Below are 20716 nucleotides of genomic sequence, written 5' to 3'. Positions count from 1 at the left end.
ACAAAACAGTATATGTACTGGAAATATCAATCTTAATATAGGCTAATAAGGATATTGTTACTGAATATAAAAATTTTTGGTAGTTTTTTTAACGTCTAATTTCAAATAATTACATTAATTGGTTATGATAGGACAAATGGGCCAATCTCTACAGCGATTTAATTGTGTTAAGTTCACAACACAGAAGTTCTTGATTCATTTCGATAACTATCAGTGACACCAAACATGAAAATCATTTGATTTAAGTATTTAAAAAGAAACCTGTTCTGAATTTCCAAACCTAATGGTAGCTAAAGTATTTTTACAATTTACCCTGGTACATTTTTGTGCCTGTCTGACTCCCAATGATTAAGCTGCTCCATCTACCTATTAGCACAACACACAGCTGTGGTTTCAGATGATGATGCGGATACATATGACACAACAACAAAGTTTGAACAATCTCTTTTTCAACTGCGTATGTCAATATTTTCTGTGGGATGGTTAAAAACTGTTTCAGGCTAAGATGATTTATAGCACTTTTTGTCTTCTATTTGAGTGCCAACTGCATTATGTCCCAGTTCATGGGAAGATTTGTCTTTGTCTTTTGTCCCTGATCTAGTCTGGCCTTGATAAACTCCACAATAAGAGCTGTGCTGTGCTTTGAAGAATCTGCACACACCTTTGTCCTTTTCAGCTGCAGATAATGGGGGGGAAGCAGCATTTTAAAATCTGGGCAACACACCCATATTAGCAAACAGACCAGCTCTATTTTGTCCAGATGTCCTAGTTTGTTTCTCAGGAGAGTTTTGTCCTTGGCAGCAACAGGGATGTCACACTAGGGGTGGATGATGTAAGCACTGTGTTTGTTCACCGAGGTGAAACCCAAAAAACCCATGCAAACTGAAGTCGTTTAAGCTTTCTTTCTTTCCTTCTTTCTTACTGTTTCTTCCTGTTGGTCTCTTAACTTTACTCATGTGGTTTTGGTTAATTTTTCTCCATGTACCCTCAAGCCTCCCTTGGCCCAGAGAGCGAAGAACAAGTATACAGACCCAAACTGACCCGAAGAAACAATGGGTGTGGTGGCACATTCCATCCGCCATGCCTCAGGGACTGCTGACAGAAATGGCAAACACAGGTGGGGAGTTTCGGTCCAGTGCTGCAGACCTGGAACCAAAGCTGAATCTGAGGCCAAGAAGTCTTGACCTCGTTGAAATGGCTGCACGGTAGCTTACCTTCACACATACACATATGGCAGGATCTGGCCCCCCTGTACATTGTGTGAATGTAGTCATTGTTTCATGCCAGTGAGGTGGAAGAGGAGGCCTATATACAGATAGGGGTGGGTGGGTTTTTCAGGAGGTTCAAATAAATGAGTATGTTAAACTATCATTATTTAGCACTGATGTCTTTGTTTTAGAACTGCTGTATGTAAATTTGCTGTTAATCTAAATATACATTTTGTGATTTGTGTTCTAGGCCTGTGATTTGTTAGAAATGAAAATGCTAACAGAATAAGAATCGTAAATAAGTCACAGAATTTTTTTTGGGAGTAATAGTATGTATATTTGTATTAAGTAGCAAATTGGTTAACATTAGGGAGTACATTAAGTGTCAGTAACTAACAATAGTTTAACAACATTTATTCATTTAGTTTAATATTTCTACATATACTAATAGAATTAGGAATTAATTTTATTAAGCTAATAATAAATAAATATGATTACAAATTAATTACAGTATATAAATTAATATAGATTAATAAATGCTGAAATAAATTTTTATTGTTAATTCATGATGGTTGAATTGAGCAAATTGAATTAAGTTCATGATATAGTATCATGAATAAAACCTTAATTTAAAGTGAAATACATTTTTTTCAAATCGAGCAGATATAAAAATCATATATATATATATATATATATATAATGTATGTATGTATGTAAATATATGTATATGTATATGTATATGTATGTTGAGCTTGACTCAATAATATCAATTAGGCGATGTAAGTTTAACCCAGTAGTCCTAAATGAAAGGTGAAGGCTTAGTAATTAACCAAGTTTATGCATTCTACTGTCAAAGCGACTGTTTTTTAGAGGCCTTTGCTTCAATCTTATTTTCATGGTTATTGAAACCTTTGACAATAATGATTATTTCACAAAAAGTACGGGAGACCTGTCTCTTCAATAATAATGGTTGCACCACCCTCATCAACAACTAGAAAAGTCATGGGAAAGTCACTGAAGTACATTGGTCAAGGTGTGGGAACCCAGTCTATTAGCTCTGCCAAAATATTTATAACATATAATGTTTCTCACCAAATGTCACCCCTGATACACATTAGGGGTGGCATGTGGTTTTCAACCTCTAAAAAAAGAAAACCCAAAAGCTTTCAGTTGTTTAGCTACTATTGCACACAATTGGACTAATTAATTGGTCTTGGGTAACAGTGGTGGAGTGTGGTAACAGGAGTCCCCCTGGTCCCATATGCTGGGGGCAGATGGATTGTGTGTTATAGAGGGGTAAGTTGAATATGATCAACCACTCCAGACGGCCCGAAACAGGTGAGGACCACCAGCGTGAGCTGATCTAATCTCATTTAAATTTCATCAGCCATTTCTCTAAACCTCCTCGAGTGTGTGTTGTGAATGCATTCATTATAAGTGAGTGAAATGTTTTATCTAAATCTGCCTCATGTCTTCATACTTGTAATTTCTCTAATCAGCAGCTTTTGCCTAAATCCTAAGTACAGACGCTACAGCGACCACACAGCTCAAATGTTTTTTTAAGCCTTTTCATCTGAGGGGGATTTTCAGTGGCTTATTTTCATTTATACTGAGAGGTTTTTATTCCATTTATTTCCCCTAATACTCCTGATCGTTATAGCATTTCTGGAAACGTTCCACATGTGATTGCTTTTCAAAACAAATTCATAATGCAACACTAATTCCATTATGACCCCCATAAAACATGAGCAAAGAATGCAAAAACTTTCTGTCTATTATGTATACACATGAACACATATTTGTACACTGATGCACTCACATGCACATGACGACAATCAAGATGTCAAAAAGCAATACACTCATTCTTTACAGCCCGCATGTAGATGCATATCATGCTCTTCAGTGAGATAGAGGGAATAATTGAGACAAGAAAGAGGAGAAGGGTATGTGATGTTTGTGTGGGGGATGAGGGTGTGTTTGTGTGTACAGAGGGGGTGAGATGTGGGGGCGGAGAAAAAAGTGCTGGCTCGCCTCCAGCGCTGACGAAAGCTGCTTAACCCTCCCAGTTACCATAGAGACTGTCAGGCGCAGTCACCAGTCAGAGAGAAAGAGTGCGAGGCAGGGAGAACACCAACAAGCAAAGGCAGCGGATAGAAGGTGCGAGGGAGAGGAAAAGGAAAGAATCAGTTAGAGACGGTATAATAGAGGGAGAACAATAAAGAAAGAAAAACAGAGGGTGCAGTAGAGATAGTGGCAGAGATGGAGGTTCAAAACGAATGCAGTGAACCGCCTCCATGTGATCCTCAGCCAGCAGTAAAGCTCAACAAAGCTGCCTTCAAGCTTTTCGGCAAGCGTAAGTCTGGCAACAGCATGTCGAGCATCTTCTCTGTCAAGAACAAAGGGGAGTCCACCGGTAAAGCTGCTGGCAAAACGCTGGAACTTGTCAGGAGCAAAACCCATGATGGCTTAATAATGGACACTCCTTCAGAGCTTGATGGCCACCGGAAAGAGGAATCTGCCAGTAGCGACCAGCTTCACGCCGGCATGCCAGATGGTGTGTCCACTGCCCCCCTCCGCAGCTCCATCACCAAGTCTTTCAGCTTCTTCTCTTTACTGCGCCGGAGCAACAACCGTGCAGGAGATGGAACTACTACAGTGGCACGACGAGGACGAGGACTTAAGGGGCTGTTCAGCAGCATGCGTTGGCGGCGGAAGCCCCAGGTTCAGGAGGACTCATTGGAGGTGGCCAAGGAGGTGAAGGAGGAAGACCTAATACTTTCCTCCTGCTCTGGCAGTGTGGAAATAGAGAAGGACATGACACTGACTCTTGAGCCCCTGCCGCAAGTGTCTGAGGAGCCTCCTCTTCTAGGGGAAGCTGAGAAATGGAAAGCAACGTCTATGCAGGAATTACAGGGTACTAATGAAGAGGAGTTTGGTAACTGTGGTTCGTCTCTTTCACAACAACATACAATAACTGAGGAATCTCCAGCTCCTTCTCCACTCCTAGCCCAGACAGAAAGGCTCCAACCTGATAAACATAGCAGTTCGACACACCTGTCCTCCATTCCGACCTGCGCTTTGACCCCTCCAATGGAGCACAGCACAGCCGAACCACAATCTGAGCAGTCTGTGGATCACCTATGTTCCATGTTCACTGATGTTACTTCACTAAAAAGCTTTGATTCTTTGACAGGCTGTGGTGACATCATTGCTGATCCAGAAGAGAATTCTGGGAATGGGGGAAGTGCCACGAGCAGTGGAACCGGTAGCAGTAGCGGGGGATGCATGGGTCGCAGACTAAGTGGAGCAGGGACAAATTCAGAGAGATGCTCTCCTGCCAAGCCTCCACTTCCTCCTCAGGTCAGTAGCATTACATCTATCCATGCTTCTTGCTACATGCCAGCCCACCAAAGACCACATGCAGCCCCTAAAAAGCCACAAGGTAGTGGAGTTGTTGCCTACATGGGTGGAGGGGAGGAAATGGCTAGTCCAGAGGCGGTTGATGATGCTGACATGCAGGGACTATGGCATATGTTGCCCCAGAATGGTGAAGATTCCCCAGCCCTACGACGTGCAGAGCCTGTCTTGCATCATGCCCCAACCCTCCTTGAGAAGAAGCCATCTCAAGTAAAGGTTCTTGGTCTCAGTAAGATCCCTGTGAGTGGATGTAGCAAGATGGGAAAGCAGCAACCCTCTCATCCCTCACCTCCCCCTGTCGATAAAGAACTCCAGGATGCCCCACCAAGTGACGAAGGCTACTGGGATTCTTCCACACCTGGCCCAGAGGATGAGGATGGCACCTTCCTACGTCGGGAAGGTTTGCTGAGGGACAGCTGCTCTGGAGATGCACTTTATGACCTCTTCGATCCCGACAGCCCTAGTGCTGTTGGTTCAGACGAAGACGTGAGTTCACCAACAAAATCTGCAGGTGATCTAAAAATGAACTTGCCTTCCCCAAAATGCTCATCTTCTGCCACTTCCTCATTCCGTTCCATGAAAGGCAGCACCAGCCTACCTCGAGATTCCAAGATTCCTATTAGTGTGAGGCAATCACCATCTTCCCATTCTTCCAGCCAAGTTGCACTGTCTTCCAATCTTAGCCCCACTTCAACTACCCCTCCTAAAAAGTCTGATGCCCCACCACGCACTCGAATCCCTGTCTCGAAGGTTCCTGTCCGCCGTTCGGGCAACAAGAGCACCCCCACCTCACAAAGCAGGAAGTAGAGAGCTTGGAGGCCCTGCAGATGTTTCTGACAGTACAAATCTATCACAAGAGCTTTAGGCCAAAACATGGTTTTTGATATAAATCAATCAATTTACAATTCTTTGATTTCACCCATCTACGAAGGATTATTTCTTTCAATAAAATATTTTTTATTTTTTGTGATGTCGCATATTACACCCTAATATAATTAAGAGTTTTGTAGAATGCACTGCTCTATGTAACACATGACATTCATAATAATGTAATCTTGAGTTTTTTTTTACACCAGCCTTTCAAAGAGGAATAAAAGGTGAGAATGCTGATCCTAAGAAGAATGTTTAATATCAAAAAGCTTCTCATTCCCTTCCATTGGATCAGTGAAATTGTGCTAATGTCTTATGTCATCCCACAAGCACTGTGTAAAACGCAGCTGCAATCTTATATATCTCCAGTATTTTACATGTAATGAATTTGGAGAACTGTGTGAGATTAATCCAAGCACTTCAGACAATAAAGCTGCATGAAGTCTTAAACTGGATCAGGGAACAGCCTTTTGTTCAAGACACTTTCGTATCACAAAATGTGACTTCCTATTCATATTGATGAAAAGTAAAACATTCTTTTTACTGAATCTTCGCTTTTCTTACTCTTTTATATTGGAAAAGGACCTCCCTGTGACCTCACTGTGGAAATGTGTGCACTTCTCGTTTTGTCTTTTGGAAAACATGGCTTGCAAAAAAACAAATCCCCGGATCATGAGTATCCTCCTTTTTCACAGTGATTTGTACTACTCCCGCTAACCTGGACATATAGAGCTGGATATTTCTGAATGTAGCATGACATCACTCTACACAAAGGTCTGTTTAATTTGCCTGCTCACTACTCAATAAATAAAGGAGAGAGCTATATGGAGAAGCCCATATATCATGAATTAACTGTCTTCCGTCATGTGACCATTCTTCTGGAAATGGTATCACCCCTTTGGCTACGAGATTTGGACTGGGCTTCAATAGGAAGAATTTTTAAGTGAGCAATTAGTGCAGAAATTGTCTTCAGTATTTTTGGCAAGTTTTACAGTATAAAAATGGCAAAATAACCTTAATTTTTCTTTTCTTTTTTTATAAGAAAAAATTGATTAAGAAATGAAAATAAATTCAGTATTTGGCTTGATACAGTTTTTACTCTGTTCTAGAACATTTTATTTGTAAACTGCAAAACATTTTTCTCTTCAGAAGGTCCATGACATGCCTTCTTTCTTTTATATGCTCCCTTTCTTTAAATTGTTCTGTATTTAATAAATAAAACAACTCTCTGTGTACATCCAGGAAGTGGATATCTGTTCAAGTGTGAATGCCTTTATCATTTTCCACACACATAACAGGGCCATGTGGGCAGCTTAAATGTTAGCTGCTTTAATCGTTGAGCAGTAAAGGGCATCACTGTTGTCTTTTTTGCAGCCAACAACAGTCTGCTGGCTTTTTAATCCCATTCGTTAGGAAGGAAAAAGAAAGCTGGTCTGGGTTCAGCTATTGGTGTGAATCCGGTTAACAAAGGGAGGTGTTTACTTCCATTCTCATGGATCTGTTATTGATGTAGTTTTGGGAGAGTGAGGTGAAAGAAGGAAGTGCGTGTGGAGTGAATACAGATAAGAAAGAGCTATGCTCGATTTAGTGCTTGTTCATTAAGGCCAAGTATAGAGACATGGATATGTGTGTGTCTGAAGGGGGGATTTGGTGCAGTCCCAACAGTAATGGTGCAGCGAAAGAAACATTCACTCCTGAACAGCTCTTGCTGCAGTGTGGTTTCTTATGTAAAAGCCTTATGTAACGCCATAACCCTCTGATATCATCCATACACATGAGAAAACTGCTGGAATGTGTGTATGTTTGTGTGTTTATGTGTGCAGAGCTATTAGATGCAACGGTCTAAATAATTAGTTAGCATTAGCCATGACTGTGCTGTAATTGGGTCAGCTGGATTTACCCTTTAAAATGTGTTTTATCGCTGTCTGTGTGTATGGTAGCAGAAAATTAGACATTACTGCTGTATGCATAAGTAGAGCTGACTGTGAGTGTGTATGTGTGACTAATGGTTGGATGGCCTAGTTTTCAAAGACCTGATTCTGTGAATGAGAGAAAGAGAGAAAGAGAGAGAGAGAGAGAGACAGACAACAGGGTCAAAAGGAGAGAAACATGGTTTATTTAAAAAAAACACTGGTGTTTCTATGCTACAGCGATTATAAAGTCATGGTACTTTGGTAAACCTTGATATTTGATATAAATAAACCACACATTTTTTTAATTGCACGTTACTTTGGGGTGTGTGTTTCAAAGAATTAAAAGTGAAAAAAAAAATGCATTGTAAATATTGTACGTGCTTGGCTCAGGCAACAGGTCTACAATAACTGTTGGGACATGATGTGTTGGCATATCACTGCTCAGTAAGACAGTTAGCATGTGGTTGACAAAAGTGGGTGGCTTAACCTGATGATCCCAGAGCTCATATATTCTCATTAGCTCTCATCGTATCTTGGAGCCAGATGGGATACCCCAGGGCTCTATCCTCGGTTTGACAATCGCAGGGGCTTAGAGGGCCTGTTTAATAAGCTCAGAATCTGTTCAAAACTAGGGCCAGAGGCAGAATCATTAGTGTGCCAATTCAGCAACCATGCTTTTGGTATACCTTGAGTGTTCGGAAGACTCATAAGCTCACTAAGGCTGCAATTAATTGATCCAAAAATATAATAAAAATGGCAATATTCTTATATATTATTATAATTTAAAATAACTAATTTCTATATTATATTTTAAATGTAATTTTTCCCTATTATGGCAAAGCTAAAATTTCAGCAGCCATTACTTCAGTCTTGTATGCCCCACGATCCTTCAGAAATCATTCTAATATGCTGAACTGGTGCTCAAGAAACATTTTTTTTTATTGTCAATTTTTAAAATAATTGCACCTCCATATATTTTTGTGGAAACTAATACATATATATATAATTTTTGTCACAAACAGATAAATATGTATATTTTAATGGCAATTAATTTAGCATGTTGTTAAAAAAATCTATTATATACTATTATATAATGACATATCTGTGAATTACTGTTAATGTTGCTTTTGCCTACATAACCTCATTTGTCCATGTGGTTATATCCTGTATCCTGTGGCTTTTGTTTTGCATGTGCTATTGTGAGAGAGGAGCAGAAGAGAGAGAGGAAGTGAGGACAAAAAACTGTAATGGAATGAGTATAAGCAAGGGGTCTATTTAGAAGCGGCTTTGCTTGAGTGGAATCATATTGAATTTGATTACAGTGAACAGAGAGAAGATGCATAAGAGCGCATTTATACAAAACAAGTGAAAGAGAGCGAGAGAAAGAGTGCTGTATTTCAAGACTGAGTGAGGGATTGTCTGAAGTAAACCCAAAATGTCAAAGGTTCTAAGAGGTGAAAAAGCCAACTGACTACACTACATTTGGGGGTGCTATGATCATAAAAGCTAAATAGTTCAGAAATAAACAATGTAGCAACATAGGACATATAGGACAGCATTCCTCTGAACAACTCTGGAGTTAAAAGTCTACGGATGGTCTCACTCACGCCCCTCTTTTCTCAGAAACACTCTTTCCTTCATCTCCAGGGGAAACTGGAAGCGGTTGCTTAAAACCTCACAAGGGTTGCCTGCTATCCAAGACTGAACTTTTGTTTTGTACTTGAAGTGCTGTGAGTGAAACACTCCCTGTTTTTCCTGTCCAACTGCTTTTAGTTGACAGATAATGTGATATGGAGTAAACATAGACAACTAATATCTTTTGCTTTCTCTGCTTCCTCTCTTTCTTCCCTTTTCTGTTCTGTTTCCTTACTAAAAGTCTGTCACACAGAGGAAATTCCTGATTTTCAAGCCAAGTTGTTCCTTCCAAAGAACATTATTTTCATCTTTAATAAGATGAATGAATGGCACGCCTATCGAGTCACACAATTTGCTTTTAACTGACCTACTCAGGTTAATGTTTTATGAAAAATTTTCCCCCAGTAGAACACAAAAGGATTATGAATGTTAGTTTTTATTGAATTATGTATAGCATGCTTAATTAAAATTGCACCACTCAACAAACACGTCTAAAATAAACAAAGAAAAAAAATTCAGAATAATTTTGTTTTCTATTTGTCATGTATTGGTAACCAAAGATCAGTCCTCAATAAAGATCAGAACATGCCTTGGGCCACCAGGAAGAAACAAAAAGAAGAAACTAACTGAGATTTGGCAGCATCACTGCATACATACTGTGTTTGCATGCATATGAAATTATATCACAGGGGGCTTGGCCATTCAAAATCTGCACCCTTAATTTTACACGCTTGCCCTACTACACAAATCTCCATGGCAACCTCAGTAGGTCATCCAATGAGAGGTGGAGGTGGGGCCAGGGGGCGGCGGAGGGGTGGGTGGGTTTGGGGTACGCGTGGCTGACAGAGTTTTGAGGACACTGATTGGAGTCAGAATGGTGCAATGTGAGTTTGTGCAATTTCACTCACACTTGAGAAACTCAAATCTCATTTCTCATACACTCTTTCATTTGCTGCAACCTCTTGAGAATATCACACCCTTTAGTGACTCTTTAGTTCCATGCTTTGAAAACGATACTTTTTGTTTGACTGTGTTGTCCATATTTCTTCATTTTTACACTAACTCCTACATTCTCTACCCAATGGATGATGTCATTTGCTTACAGCCACTTTTTTCTTCTTCCCAGGCTTCCATCAGCATCAATAATAAATACACATCAAAAACTGTACATGTATAATTCATTCTATCTGAGCCTCCATTTCTAAAACAAGAGGAACAAAGAGACATTATTCAAAGAGGTTGGAAGTGGAAAGTGTTGTGAATTATGGCTTGTCTTTGGTGTGAGATGCTAATATACACCACAGTCACTCAAGTGCTGTCTGAACTCAAGCATGAAGTTGAGAAGGAAAGCCTCCAGAGGAGGATAAATTGAAAAAAATCCATCTGATCAATATGCTATCAATTAGCCTCATCTGCCCTGTCAACTTAACATTGTTAAATCCTTCATTCTGGAAAGAGAGAGAGAAAGGGCAGGAAACAATTAATCTCCAACCTATTTGTACTGAACCATCAATTTACAGGCACCAAAGCAGACATTAATGTTGACAAAAGAACCTAGTGTCACTAATGGATCCATGTCATGGTTCAATGAATATAAATGAACCTTGGAACAGTAATTCAGTCATGATTGATCAGCATTGTGTTTCCTATCACTGCCACTGACATGGAGACTCAGAGGTCACTTGATCTCAAGAAACAAAAGTTAAAAGGGATCATAAATCTACAATCTATTCATATGTTCATACAGTTAGGTAAAAAAAAAAAAAATTCTCCTTCATATGTGACATTGATAGTTGACAGCAAAAATATACACATTGTACACAAATATACCTTGGATCTGACTGGATGATATCTTCTCGTTATTTAGAAGAAAGAAACATGCAGACAGTCTACATGAATATTGTATTGTGAATATACATTACAGTGAGGATAAGCAGAGTAAGCACTTAATGTCTAAACTAGCTGAGTTATCAAGTATGCTGTTGTTGTATCTATTTGCAGAATAAAAGTGTGTGTCCTCCTGTCAACGGACATCTGCATTCTTGAATCAACTACTCCATGTCCGAACTACCAGGACACAAATCCCAAATAGGTTGAAATTACTTTTAAACACCACCATACAAACTCAATTGGTGAGCAACATGTCGCTATAATGGCTGAAGCTGATGCTTATCTTTATGTCGATGCAGTGGCTAGCACTGCAAAGTCATGTTAAAACACAACAGTTGAAAGGACAGTTAGACAAAGATATCGTTTTCCTCAGTGTGTGTTTTTCTCAAATGAATGACTTGACCTGGGGAATGAAAGCGAAAACAGACGCAGGTAATTTCACATCCTCCGTCGGTATAGAGGATTGTCAATCTACCTGTGTTTCTTTCTATATATTAAACATCATAAATTAAAATATATATTTAAAATATAATAATATTATTTATTGTTCCACATTAGGTCTGAGATACTGTGACGCTTTCACAACAGTGAATGTTGGTCTTTTCTAATTCTGGTAGCTCAATTTAAATTTTATACTTTAACATAAATGATCATAAATTATATTATAAAATGAATAAATGAAATAAATGAATTTTGTTCTTTGGCTTGTTGTGTGAACACAGCTAATGAGTGTTTTTGAGGGAACGATGCTGCTTCTCTGCTGGTGTTGTATTTGCTTAATCACTATCTCTACAGAAAAGACCCACTCAGCAGACACCAATCAAACACAATTAAAGTGACGTGACATGTAGCCAAGTATGGTTTCTCATACTCAGATTTTGTGCTCTGCATTTCATCCATCCAAGTATATCCATCCACAAACATAGCAGTGAGTAGCGAACACACACACAACTGTGAACACACACGCATAGCAGTGTGCTGCCATTTTTGCTGTGGCACCCGGGGATTAGTTGTGGGTTTGGTGCTTTGCTCAAGGGTCTCACCTCATTCATGGTATTGGGGGTGGAAGAGAGTGCTGGTCATTCACTCCCCCCACCTACAATACCTGCCCATACCGAGACTCAAATCCGAAACCTATGGGTTACAATTCTGACACTTTAGGCAACGATTTAATGGTCTCATTCAGGACAGGACAGGGAAAGGCTTATCTGGCACTGCAGCTGGACACCAGCTGGGCCCCCCACCATATATGTGGACCACCATGAAAACACACCAAAAAACATAGGTGGGGCTAAATTACACTCCATCCACACATACATTTACTAACCATAGTCCGCCCCCCCCACATTGAGTCAAACCCCTCAAACGGCTGCCTCAGACACAAAAGCTTGAGGTCAAGTTCACTTGCTGGTGAACTGCCTCAAGTTAGACACGACAGTCACACAACAGCAGCTGTGATGCCTGTGACACTGAGTCATTACCAAGCGCAAGTCTCTAAACCTGTAATTTCACCCGCTAAAGTGTAATGTGCCTTCTTCCATTAACTAAAAAAGCCAGATTAAATATTTATGACATGTGTGAAAGTCAGAGGCTCCGGAATGATGTCATTTCAAAGGCTCACAAAGCTTTCAGTGTCTTTCCTGACGCCCAAAAACAGTCAAATAAGCATGCAAATGCAAATGAGTGGTTTTGGTGTTCATGAATAGCATGTGTTCTTGCATTACTGTAGAAGTAAAAAACTCTAATATTCAATCAGGCAATAGAAGTACCTTTAACAGTCTGTGCCATTCGATTGCTTTATGATTCAAGTAACTAGCTATAAATATGTCAACTAGTATGATTCAAGAATCTGATCACAAAAATCTTGTCAAATGGTTTGATGAACAGTTTTGTTTCCTGTATTGGCATTTTGGAAGCCCAAAGTATATGTCGTTTTTTAAGCATATGGCATACAATGTACATTACATGTGATGTAAGTTTAATCATCATGTCGGAATGATGAGCTCTTGAGAGAGGGGGTTAACACATACTCTCAACTCTAGTTTAAACTCGTACAACAGCATTTTTTTGCTCATAACTTCTGGGGACAAATAGCACAGACACTGTCTGAGGACTAAACTTTCTAATGTGCTTGTGTCGAGCACCTGTGTCTGTGCATGCTATCAATCAAAGTATACTTTGAAAAGTTGTGTTCGGCTGTATACATATATATTAAAACAGAATAAATAAACTTTCATTTTCATTACCACACCGAACAATGTCTTGCTATGTGTTATTTCTAGTCAGAGGTAGGTCGTATCGGGAGAGGGACATTGTCATTCAAGACAGAATTTGATTGGACATTAAACAATGTATATAGGCCTACACCTTTGAGTCCAAGATGTGTCATCAATATTTTATGTATTTGTTTTCCCAGAAATATTTACCTTTTAAAAGCATTTATTGCTTAAAGTGAATTTAGTAGAATATATTTTTTGTAAGTCTGCAAGACTGCAAGTGCACATGAAGTGTGCCATTTGGGACAGGTCGTAAGGCCGTGAGGGTTTAGGGTGCAATTTAGGACAGGGCCTTTGATTTGTTTTTTGGTTGCAAGTGCATCATCTGGATGTGTTTAAAGTGCACTTTTTATTTTATTTATATTTTCAGTCTGAATGCACTGTTTGCATCATTTATACTATAAAAAGTCATAGAATAGTGCATAAGTATGCGATTTTGGATGCATCTTAAGTCTTTAAAGTGATGCTTGCTGAGAAATTAATAAATAATTGAATTATAACACATTATGTACAAACCCGATTCCAAAAAGGGCACACTGTACAAATTGTAAATAAAAACAGAATGCTATGTTGTGGAAGTTTCAAATTTCAATATTTTATTCAGAATACAACATAGATGACATATCAAATGTTTAAACTTATATAAAATGCATAATTTTAAGGGGAAAATAAGTTGATTTTAAAATTCATGGCATCAACACATCTCAAAAAAGTTGGGACAAGGCCATGTTTACCACTGTGTGGCATCCCCTCTTCTTTTTATAACAGTCTGCAAACGTCTGGGGACTGAGGAAACAAGTTGCTCAAGATTAGGAATAGGAATGTTTTCCCATTCTTGTCTAATACAGGCTTCTAGTTGCTCAACTGTCTTAGTTCTTCCTTTTCACATCTTCCTCTTTATGATGCGCCAAATGTCTTCGGGTGAAAGATCTGGACTGCAGGCTGCCCATTTCAGTACCTGGATCCTTCTTTTACGCAGCCATGATGTTGTAATTGATGAAGTATGTGGTCTGGCATTGTCATGTTGGAAAATGCAAGGTCTTCCCTGAAAGAGACGACACCTGGATGGGAGCATATGTTGTTCTAGAACTTGGATATACCTTTCAGCATTGACGGTGCCTTTCCAGATGTGTAAGCTGCCCATGCCACACACACTCATGCAACCCCATACCATCAGAGATGGAGGCTTCTGAACTGAGCGCTGATAACAACCTGAGTTGTCCTTGTCCTCTTTAGTCCGGATGACATGGCATCCCAGTTTTCCAAAAAGAACTTCAAATTTTGATTCGTCTGACCACAGAACAGTTTTCCACTTTGCCACAGTCCATTTTAAATGAGCCTTGGTTCAGAGAAAACCAATGATATTACGTAGATGATGATAACTTTCAACTCTTTGCAATTTTTCTCTGAGAAACTCCTTGATATTGCTCCACTATTTTTCGCCGCAGCATTGGGGGAATATGTGATCCTCTGCCCATCTTGACTTCTGAGAGACACCGTTACTCTGAGAGGCTCTTATACCCAATCATGTTGCCAATTGACCTAATAAGTTGCAAATTGGCCCTTCAGCTGTTCCTTATTTGTACATTTAACTTTTCCGGTCTCTTATTCCTGTCTGTCCCAACTTTTTTGTTATGTGTAGCTCTCATGAAATCCAAAATGAGCCAATATTTGGCATTACATTTCAAAATATCCCACTTTCAACATTTGATATGTTATCTATATTCTATTGTGAATAAAATATAAGTTTGTGAGATTTGTAAATTATTCCATTACTTTTTTACTCACAATTTGTACAGTGTCCCAACTTTGTTGGAATCGGGTTTGTACTCAATGAGGCAATTCAAGTACAGCTCTGTTTATGAACATGAAAACTAACGTAGACAAGAAACTATGTGAAATGAGTATTTATGTCCACAAATTTGTAGTTTCTGCAAAAAAGAAAGGAAAAAGTAGCTAGTAGCTAGATCGACCTACAACTTTTACAGAGATGCTGAAGCGTGCATCAATTGGACACTTTTCAGATACACCTCTGGTATTTGTGTCAAAGGGTGGTGTATTTGGAGGCCTAATGCCATTCCCAAACCTGCATGGCATTAGGAAACTCACTTGGGATCAACCCTAAGGAAAATGACATGTGTGCAACTGTGCATGTGTAATGTATTCTTTGAGGACAGACCAAAGAATACAGATTTAAGTGCATTTGAGCGAGAATCTCTCCGGCATCAATTATCCTCAAAAAGACAGCAAGATGGTTGACAATATGGGATCCAATGGCTCCTTCCCCCTCTAATATATTAGGATGCGTTCAGTTCATTAAAATGATCATGCCAGAGGTGAGGGCACACAAGTCTGTCCACACATATCTCGTTGCAGGGAGAGCTATGAAAGACATATTTTGACAAAACAACGTGAGGAAGAAATTAGGGCAAATGAAAGAGGGGATGATGGACTACTCAAAGTACGTAGAGATGGAGACAGGATGTTTTATTGGGAATGCCTCGGCCCAAACACCTTTCTGAAAGCGTGGTTTTATAGGGAACTGACAAATCGAGTTTGCACCTCGGTATTCACTCACAAAGGACAAGTAAAGGACGGTATTCCCACAAATGAAAACCAAATATAGGACATTAATCATAGCAAGGATTATGTCAGACAAGCTAAACCTAGCGTTCACATCCTAACAAGGTTGTACATTAAAAAATTAGAGCAGGCCTGCAGGGCTCAACGCTCACGCACATGCTTGCTTGGAGGATGTTTAAATGATAATGCACATGCAAATATTAGAATTTGCAAAACGTCTGTTTATCTAGCGTCTTTGGGAGTGCGAAGCAAGTTATCAGACCTGGAAGAACATTCAATCTATGCAGTAATCCTGAACAAACTGACTTATCTACCAAACATCTTGTTATTACTCAAATCCTTAATTTGACTTCTGTCCATCGTGTCTTGTTTGCCTCTGGGGAACGAGATAATACGTCTATATGGACTACTATAGTATAGTCAAGTAAATTACAGGACGTTACACAGAGATCACAGACAACATAATGCATCTGTTTTATTTTGCAGTATGCAAAAATGAAGGTCAATGCATGGTAAACAAAAGTATAAATATACATCTCTATGAGTATTAACAAGATATATAAAACAGACTACTGGCTAATTCACAGAAGAAAGCTTATATGGCTAACTTGTTCAGCACATGTGAACGCCTCAGATGGCTGTCGCCCCCTGCTGGAGATAATTAAATTACACTTTAAATTCAGTCTGATTTGACTTGTACTAATAAAATCGTACTAACACAAAATTGTATAAACATAAACCATAGAAAATCACGGACAAGGTTTTTTTTTTTTTTTTTAGTACTGGCTTAACCTGAAGGTTAATTATAAGGATCACCTTGTTTTACTGATTACGTAAGTAATGATAACATAAAAAGGGCCAAAAGCAGTCAACACGGTTCATAAAATTCCAAATGCTACATATGTATTATGATAAAATGATCAAGTGTTATAAAACATACTAAAAACATTGTCTTTGCGTAGTATAATTCACAGGATGTTCTATCCTTTAAAATCTGTGTAATACCTGAATGGCAAGCAGCTATAGTGTTTTGGAAGCATTTCGAAATAACTGTAGTGTTAAAATAGCCACAAATGCGTGGCTTATGGCACCTTTGATTAATCTGAATGTTGAGTATAAAGGCATCAGTATAATATAGAACTGAAGGCACTGGCAAACACCAACACACGCATAAACTCGATAGGGTGTGTACAGTGTGCATTTCATCTTTGGCAGAACAGCTGACAGCTGTTTATATTATAATGTGTGTGTCCCTGAGGTCCTGTACACAAGGTAGCAAACAGACCACACACAAAGTGGCACCACTGGTACTGAATATCATTTAACAAGTCTTTCTCTCTTCACACAATCAGACAGACGAAATACCAAAAATACCAAAAGACATATACACAAACATTCGCATAGAATTATAGGATATGTGTTCCATTCCATCATCTGGGCCAACAAGTCATATTGCATAAAAATAATAAAAGGCAGCCAAACAGAAAAACTTCAATACTGTGGACCGAGATTGAAAAACTGATACAAATGCAAAAATAATAAGATCAGTCCTGCGTTTGGGGGAATCAATACTAAAACCAGCATATGAAATAGGGCAGATCAAGGTTTTTAAGTCCACACAATGCACATATTATTCCTTCTCTGCCAGCAGACAACATCTAAATCATGAACTGAGTGTATCCCTCCGCTCCTGTTACGATAACATCCATCCATATTCTCATAGCTTCTGGAGAGGGTGCCACCATGTAGTAGACACGGTCATGAGTCTTCACACTGAACGTGAGTGAAGGGTTTGGACTCTGAGAGAGAAAGAGGGATAAGATTACAGTTTGGCCTCTAGGGGGCAGCACTGCAACATTAAAATGGGTGTCCACTCTTGGTCCTTGAGGGCCACTGTCCTGCAGAGATTAACTCCAACATGTCTTGACACAGTTCTGGGTAATTGTCTAGCACAGTGGTTCCCAATCCTGGTCCTGGAGAACCCCCTACACTGCACATTTCTGAAGTCTCCCTATTCAAACACACCTGATTTACCTCATCAGCTCATTAGTGAAGACCTCAAATGTGTGTGTCTGATAAGGGAGACACTAAAAACGTGCATTGTCGGGGGGTTCTCCAGGACCAGGATTGACTAACAAGACTTTGATTAGCTGGTTCGGGTGTTTTTAATTGGGGTTGGAGCTAAAATCTACAGGACAGTTGCCCTCCAGGAGAAGGATTGGACAAAAATGAATCTTTATTCTTTAATTCTTGTTTAATAATTACTAAATAAAAATAATCATCTTATTACAGACTTGAATTTTATTTTGTAAGTCAGTGAAGCATCACTGAACTATCCGCCACTGAATAAAAAATAAAAGAAAGTATTTGCGATTTTTCATCTCACAATTCAGATATTTTTTCTCTCAGAATTGCAAGATATAAACTCACAATTTTGACTTGTTTTCTTGGAATTGCAAGTTTATATCTCACAATTCTGACTTTATAACTCACAATTCTGATGCAATTTTCACGCAATTGCAAACTATAGTCAAAATTTGCGAGATATTTCTTTCTTTCAATTGCGAGTTTATCCCACAATTCTGACTTTCTTTCTTTCTCACAATTGCGAGTTATAAATAGGGCTGCACGATTAATTGCATGCGATTTTCATGAGTGTCTCATCAGTAAATTCGGTTCTGTTCTGTGACAGCTGAGAAGCTGCGCAATATCGCATTCATATCCGAATGCGATTCATCTGCGATTATGATGCAATATTGTGCAGCTTGTCAGGGAACTACAGCTCTGTGTATTAAGTGCCACTCCATTTGAAAGCAGATGATGGAAGTTTAATACTAATCACAGAACCTGCTTTACTGACGAGACATGCATGACAATCGCATGCGATTAATCGTACAGCCCGAGTTATAAAGTCAGAATTGCGAGATATGAACTTGCAATTCTGAGAAAAAAAGTCACAATTGCCTTGTTTTATTTTTTATTTAGTTGCCGAAAACGGGCTTCCATACTGAAAAGTATCCATTTATAGAAAAAATATTTATAGAGATTATTTTTTTTCATAACGTTAACTATTACTAATTCTTTTAAATGTTTCATAAATTAAATTTTATTAATAATTGATGTCAATAAATTATAACATCCAAATAATGTTATGAAAAAAAATCAAAGATAAAAATGACTGTAAATAGTATATAAAGTTTATTATCTTGATGATTATTAGCTGCAGAGGAAAAGTACCTTGTGGGCGCTCTTTAAGTGGTCGTAATACACTTCCTCTATGGCCTGGAAATAAATCACTCCTTTCAGTTTGGCCTCATGTTTATCTAAACCATTTAAAAAAAGAACAAAAATCAATACTGATATCGTCTGAATCGACCAACTTCTTGAGTGAACAGGTGAAGTGAAGGGGAAAAAAATCACCTGCATAGTAACTCAGGGTCCTGCGGTTACGGTCGAAGACAAACCAGCGCTTCTTCCAGGTTTTGATTTTGCCGCCCATCTTAACGAGGAAGCCCCTGCAGGTTTTGTCTGTGATGGAGACGTGGTAACAAGTCTCTGTGTTGTGGCCGGCTGAGTCGATGTGGCTACGAAGGTCGAAGTCATCCTTTCTTACAGGTAGGTAGCGTGTGAGAGGACGAGACTGCAGCAGGCCACATACAGTATACGACATTAAGTTTTTGTACCTAAATCAATCTAAAAGTACAGTAGATGCAGTCTGTTCTTATGTGTTTCTAAGTTTCTAGTGTGTTATGTGGTTGATAATCTGTTCTAAGTGTTTTAGTATGTTGCTATGCATGTAAGCATATTCTTATGTGGTTTTAGGTTTAACTCATGTCTGTGATGTTACGAGGCAAGTTAAAAAACAATGTTATGACTCAAAGTTAGGTGTTTGTTCAAATCTCTAACCTTAATATGAGCACTAGTAATGGCGATGCGTGTCTTAGCACAGAACTCACCTGTGCTCTCTGTTTCTCACGAAGTTTCACCTCTCTCTCGATGAGTTTCTGCCTCCTGCAGGTTTCTTCTCGCAGCCGTTTTTCTAGTTCTTCTCGCCGTCTCCTCTCCTCTTCAAGAGCCATGCTCTTGCTCTCCATCTCTCTCTCCTGAGACACAAACAGATGACACTGTTCTGTACAGATACGCGCCGAAATGTTGCTTTTTAAAGCTGCACACAATTAGTACTCTGTTCCAGCACAAACTCCCGTGAACAACATCAGAAACAGGAAGAACGACTCGTTTCTCACAGCGTTCCTGCATTTCAAGCCAAAATTTGTTGCCGTTTATGGCTGACTTAGAAACTTCTAACAGAGCAAGCAAGCTCACGGTTTAAGATCCGTGAAGCCAAATGGGGTTCATGTGGTTTTATGGTGTGCTGAAAGACTGGATTGTGAAACTGATGCCAGCTTTAGTATGACGTGGCAGGTTTGAGTGCCGTTTCATTACCCTGTGTTCCAGGAGCCGGTGCTTCTCGGCCTGAGCCTCCTGGAGAAGACGCTCCATCTCCTCGATCTTGGAAACATTGGAGGTGCTGGCACTGCAGAAAAAAAATGAGATAATGCATTACATTTGACTTTTCAGAGTGAATGCTACACCAAAGAAATCTCAACTAGGCACTGAAACATCACGTTACCTACACAAACGCATACACTTGCAAATGTAAATATGTCGTATGTGCAATGGCATGTATTTATATAAGCTGGAGAAGACAGAGGGAACCAATAAAGCAGTTCAGCACTGGAGCACATTAACAGTCCAGGCATAGACAGCTTGAGAGTGCGGCCCACAGTCTGACGTCTGATGCTTTCAATTTAGACTTCAAAAAGATCACGTGGAATAGATCTGACCAGCCCCTCCTTTCAATAAACTTCAAATTTCCCCCCAAAATCTTCCCCTCACTGCTTGGCTCCTCAATATCATCCCTAAA

The 20716-nt window shown here is 39.3% G+C and overlaps 2 protein-coding genes across 2 annotated transcripts in view; one reads left to right on the top strand and one right to left on the bottom strand.

Moving 5' to 3' along the window:
- The first annotated feature begins 2956 nt into the window (after positions 1 to 2956).
- On the top strand, positions 2957 to 6745 carry LOC113066192 (APC membrane recruitment protein 2-like). Its single transcript, XM_026237944.1, has one exon. The coding sequence runs from the start codon at positions 3468 to 3470 to the stop codon at positions 5430 to 5432; it is 1965 nt and encodes a 654-aa protein (XP_026093729.1). The 5' UTR covers positions 2957 to 3467; the 3' UTR covers positions 5433 to 6745.
- A 9497-nt stretch (positions 6746 to 16242) lies between these two features.
- Positions 16243 to 20716, bottom strand: part of LOC113066191 (pleckstrin homology-like domain family B member 2) — a 44482-nt gene continuing 40008 nt past the window's right edge. Inside the window, exons 20-24 of the mRNA XM_026237943.1 lie at positions 20236 to 20326; positions 19749 to 19895; positions 19213 to 19432; positions 19030 to 19115; positions 16243 to 17591 (exon numbers count right to left, since the gene is read on the bottom strand). Of these exons, the coding sequence (XP_026093728.1) occupies positions 17451 to 17591; positions 19030 to 19115; positions 19213 to 19432; positions 19749 to 19895; positions 20236 to 20326 (685 nt within the window). The 3' untranslated portion in view covers positions 16243 to 17450. The remainder of the gene's footprint in view (positions 17592 to 19029; positions 19116 to 19212; positions 19433 to 19748; positions 19896 to 20235; positions 20327 to 20716) is intronic.

The sequence above is a fragment of the Carassius auratus genome, chromosome 49 (assembly GCF_003368295.1).
Source record: "Carassius auratus strain Wakin chromosome 49, ASM336829v1, whole genome shotgun sequence".
NCBI lineage: Eukaryota > Metazoa > Chordata > Actinopteri > Cypriniformes > Cyprinidae > Carassius > Carassius auratus.
The sequence above is the reverse complement of the archived record's forward strand: the minus strand, read 5'-3'. Positions and strand labels throughout refer to the sequence as shown.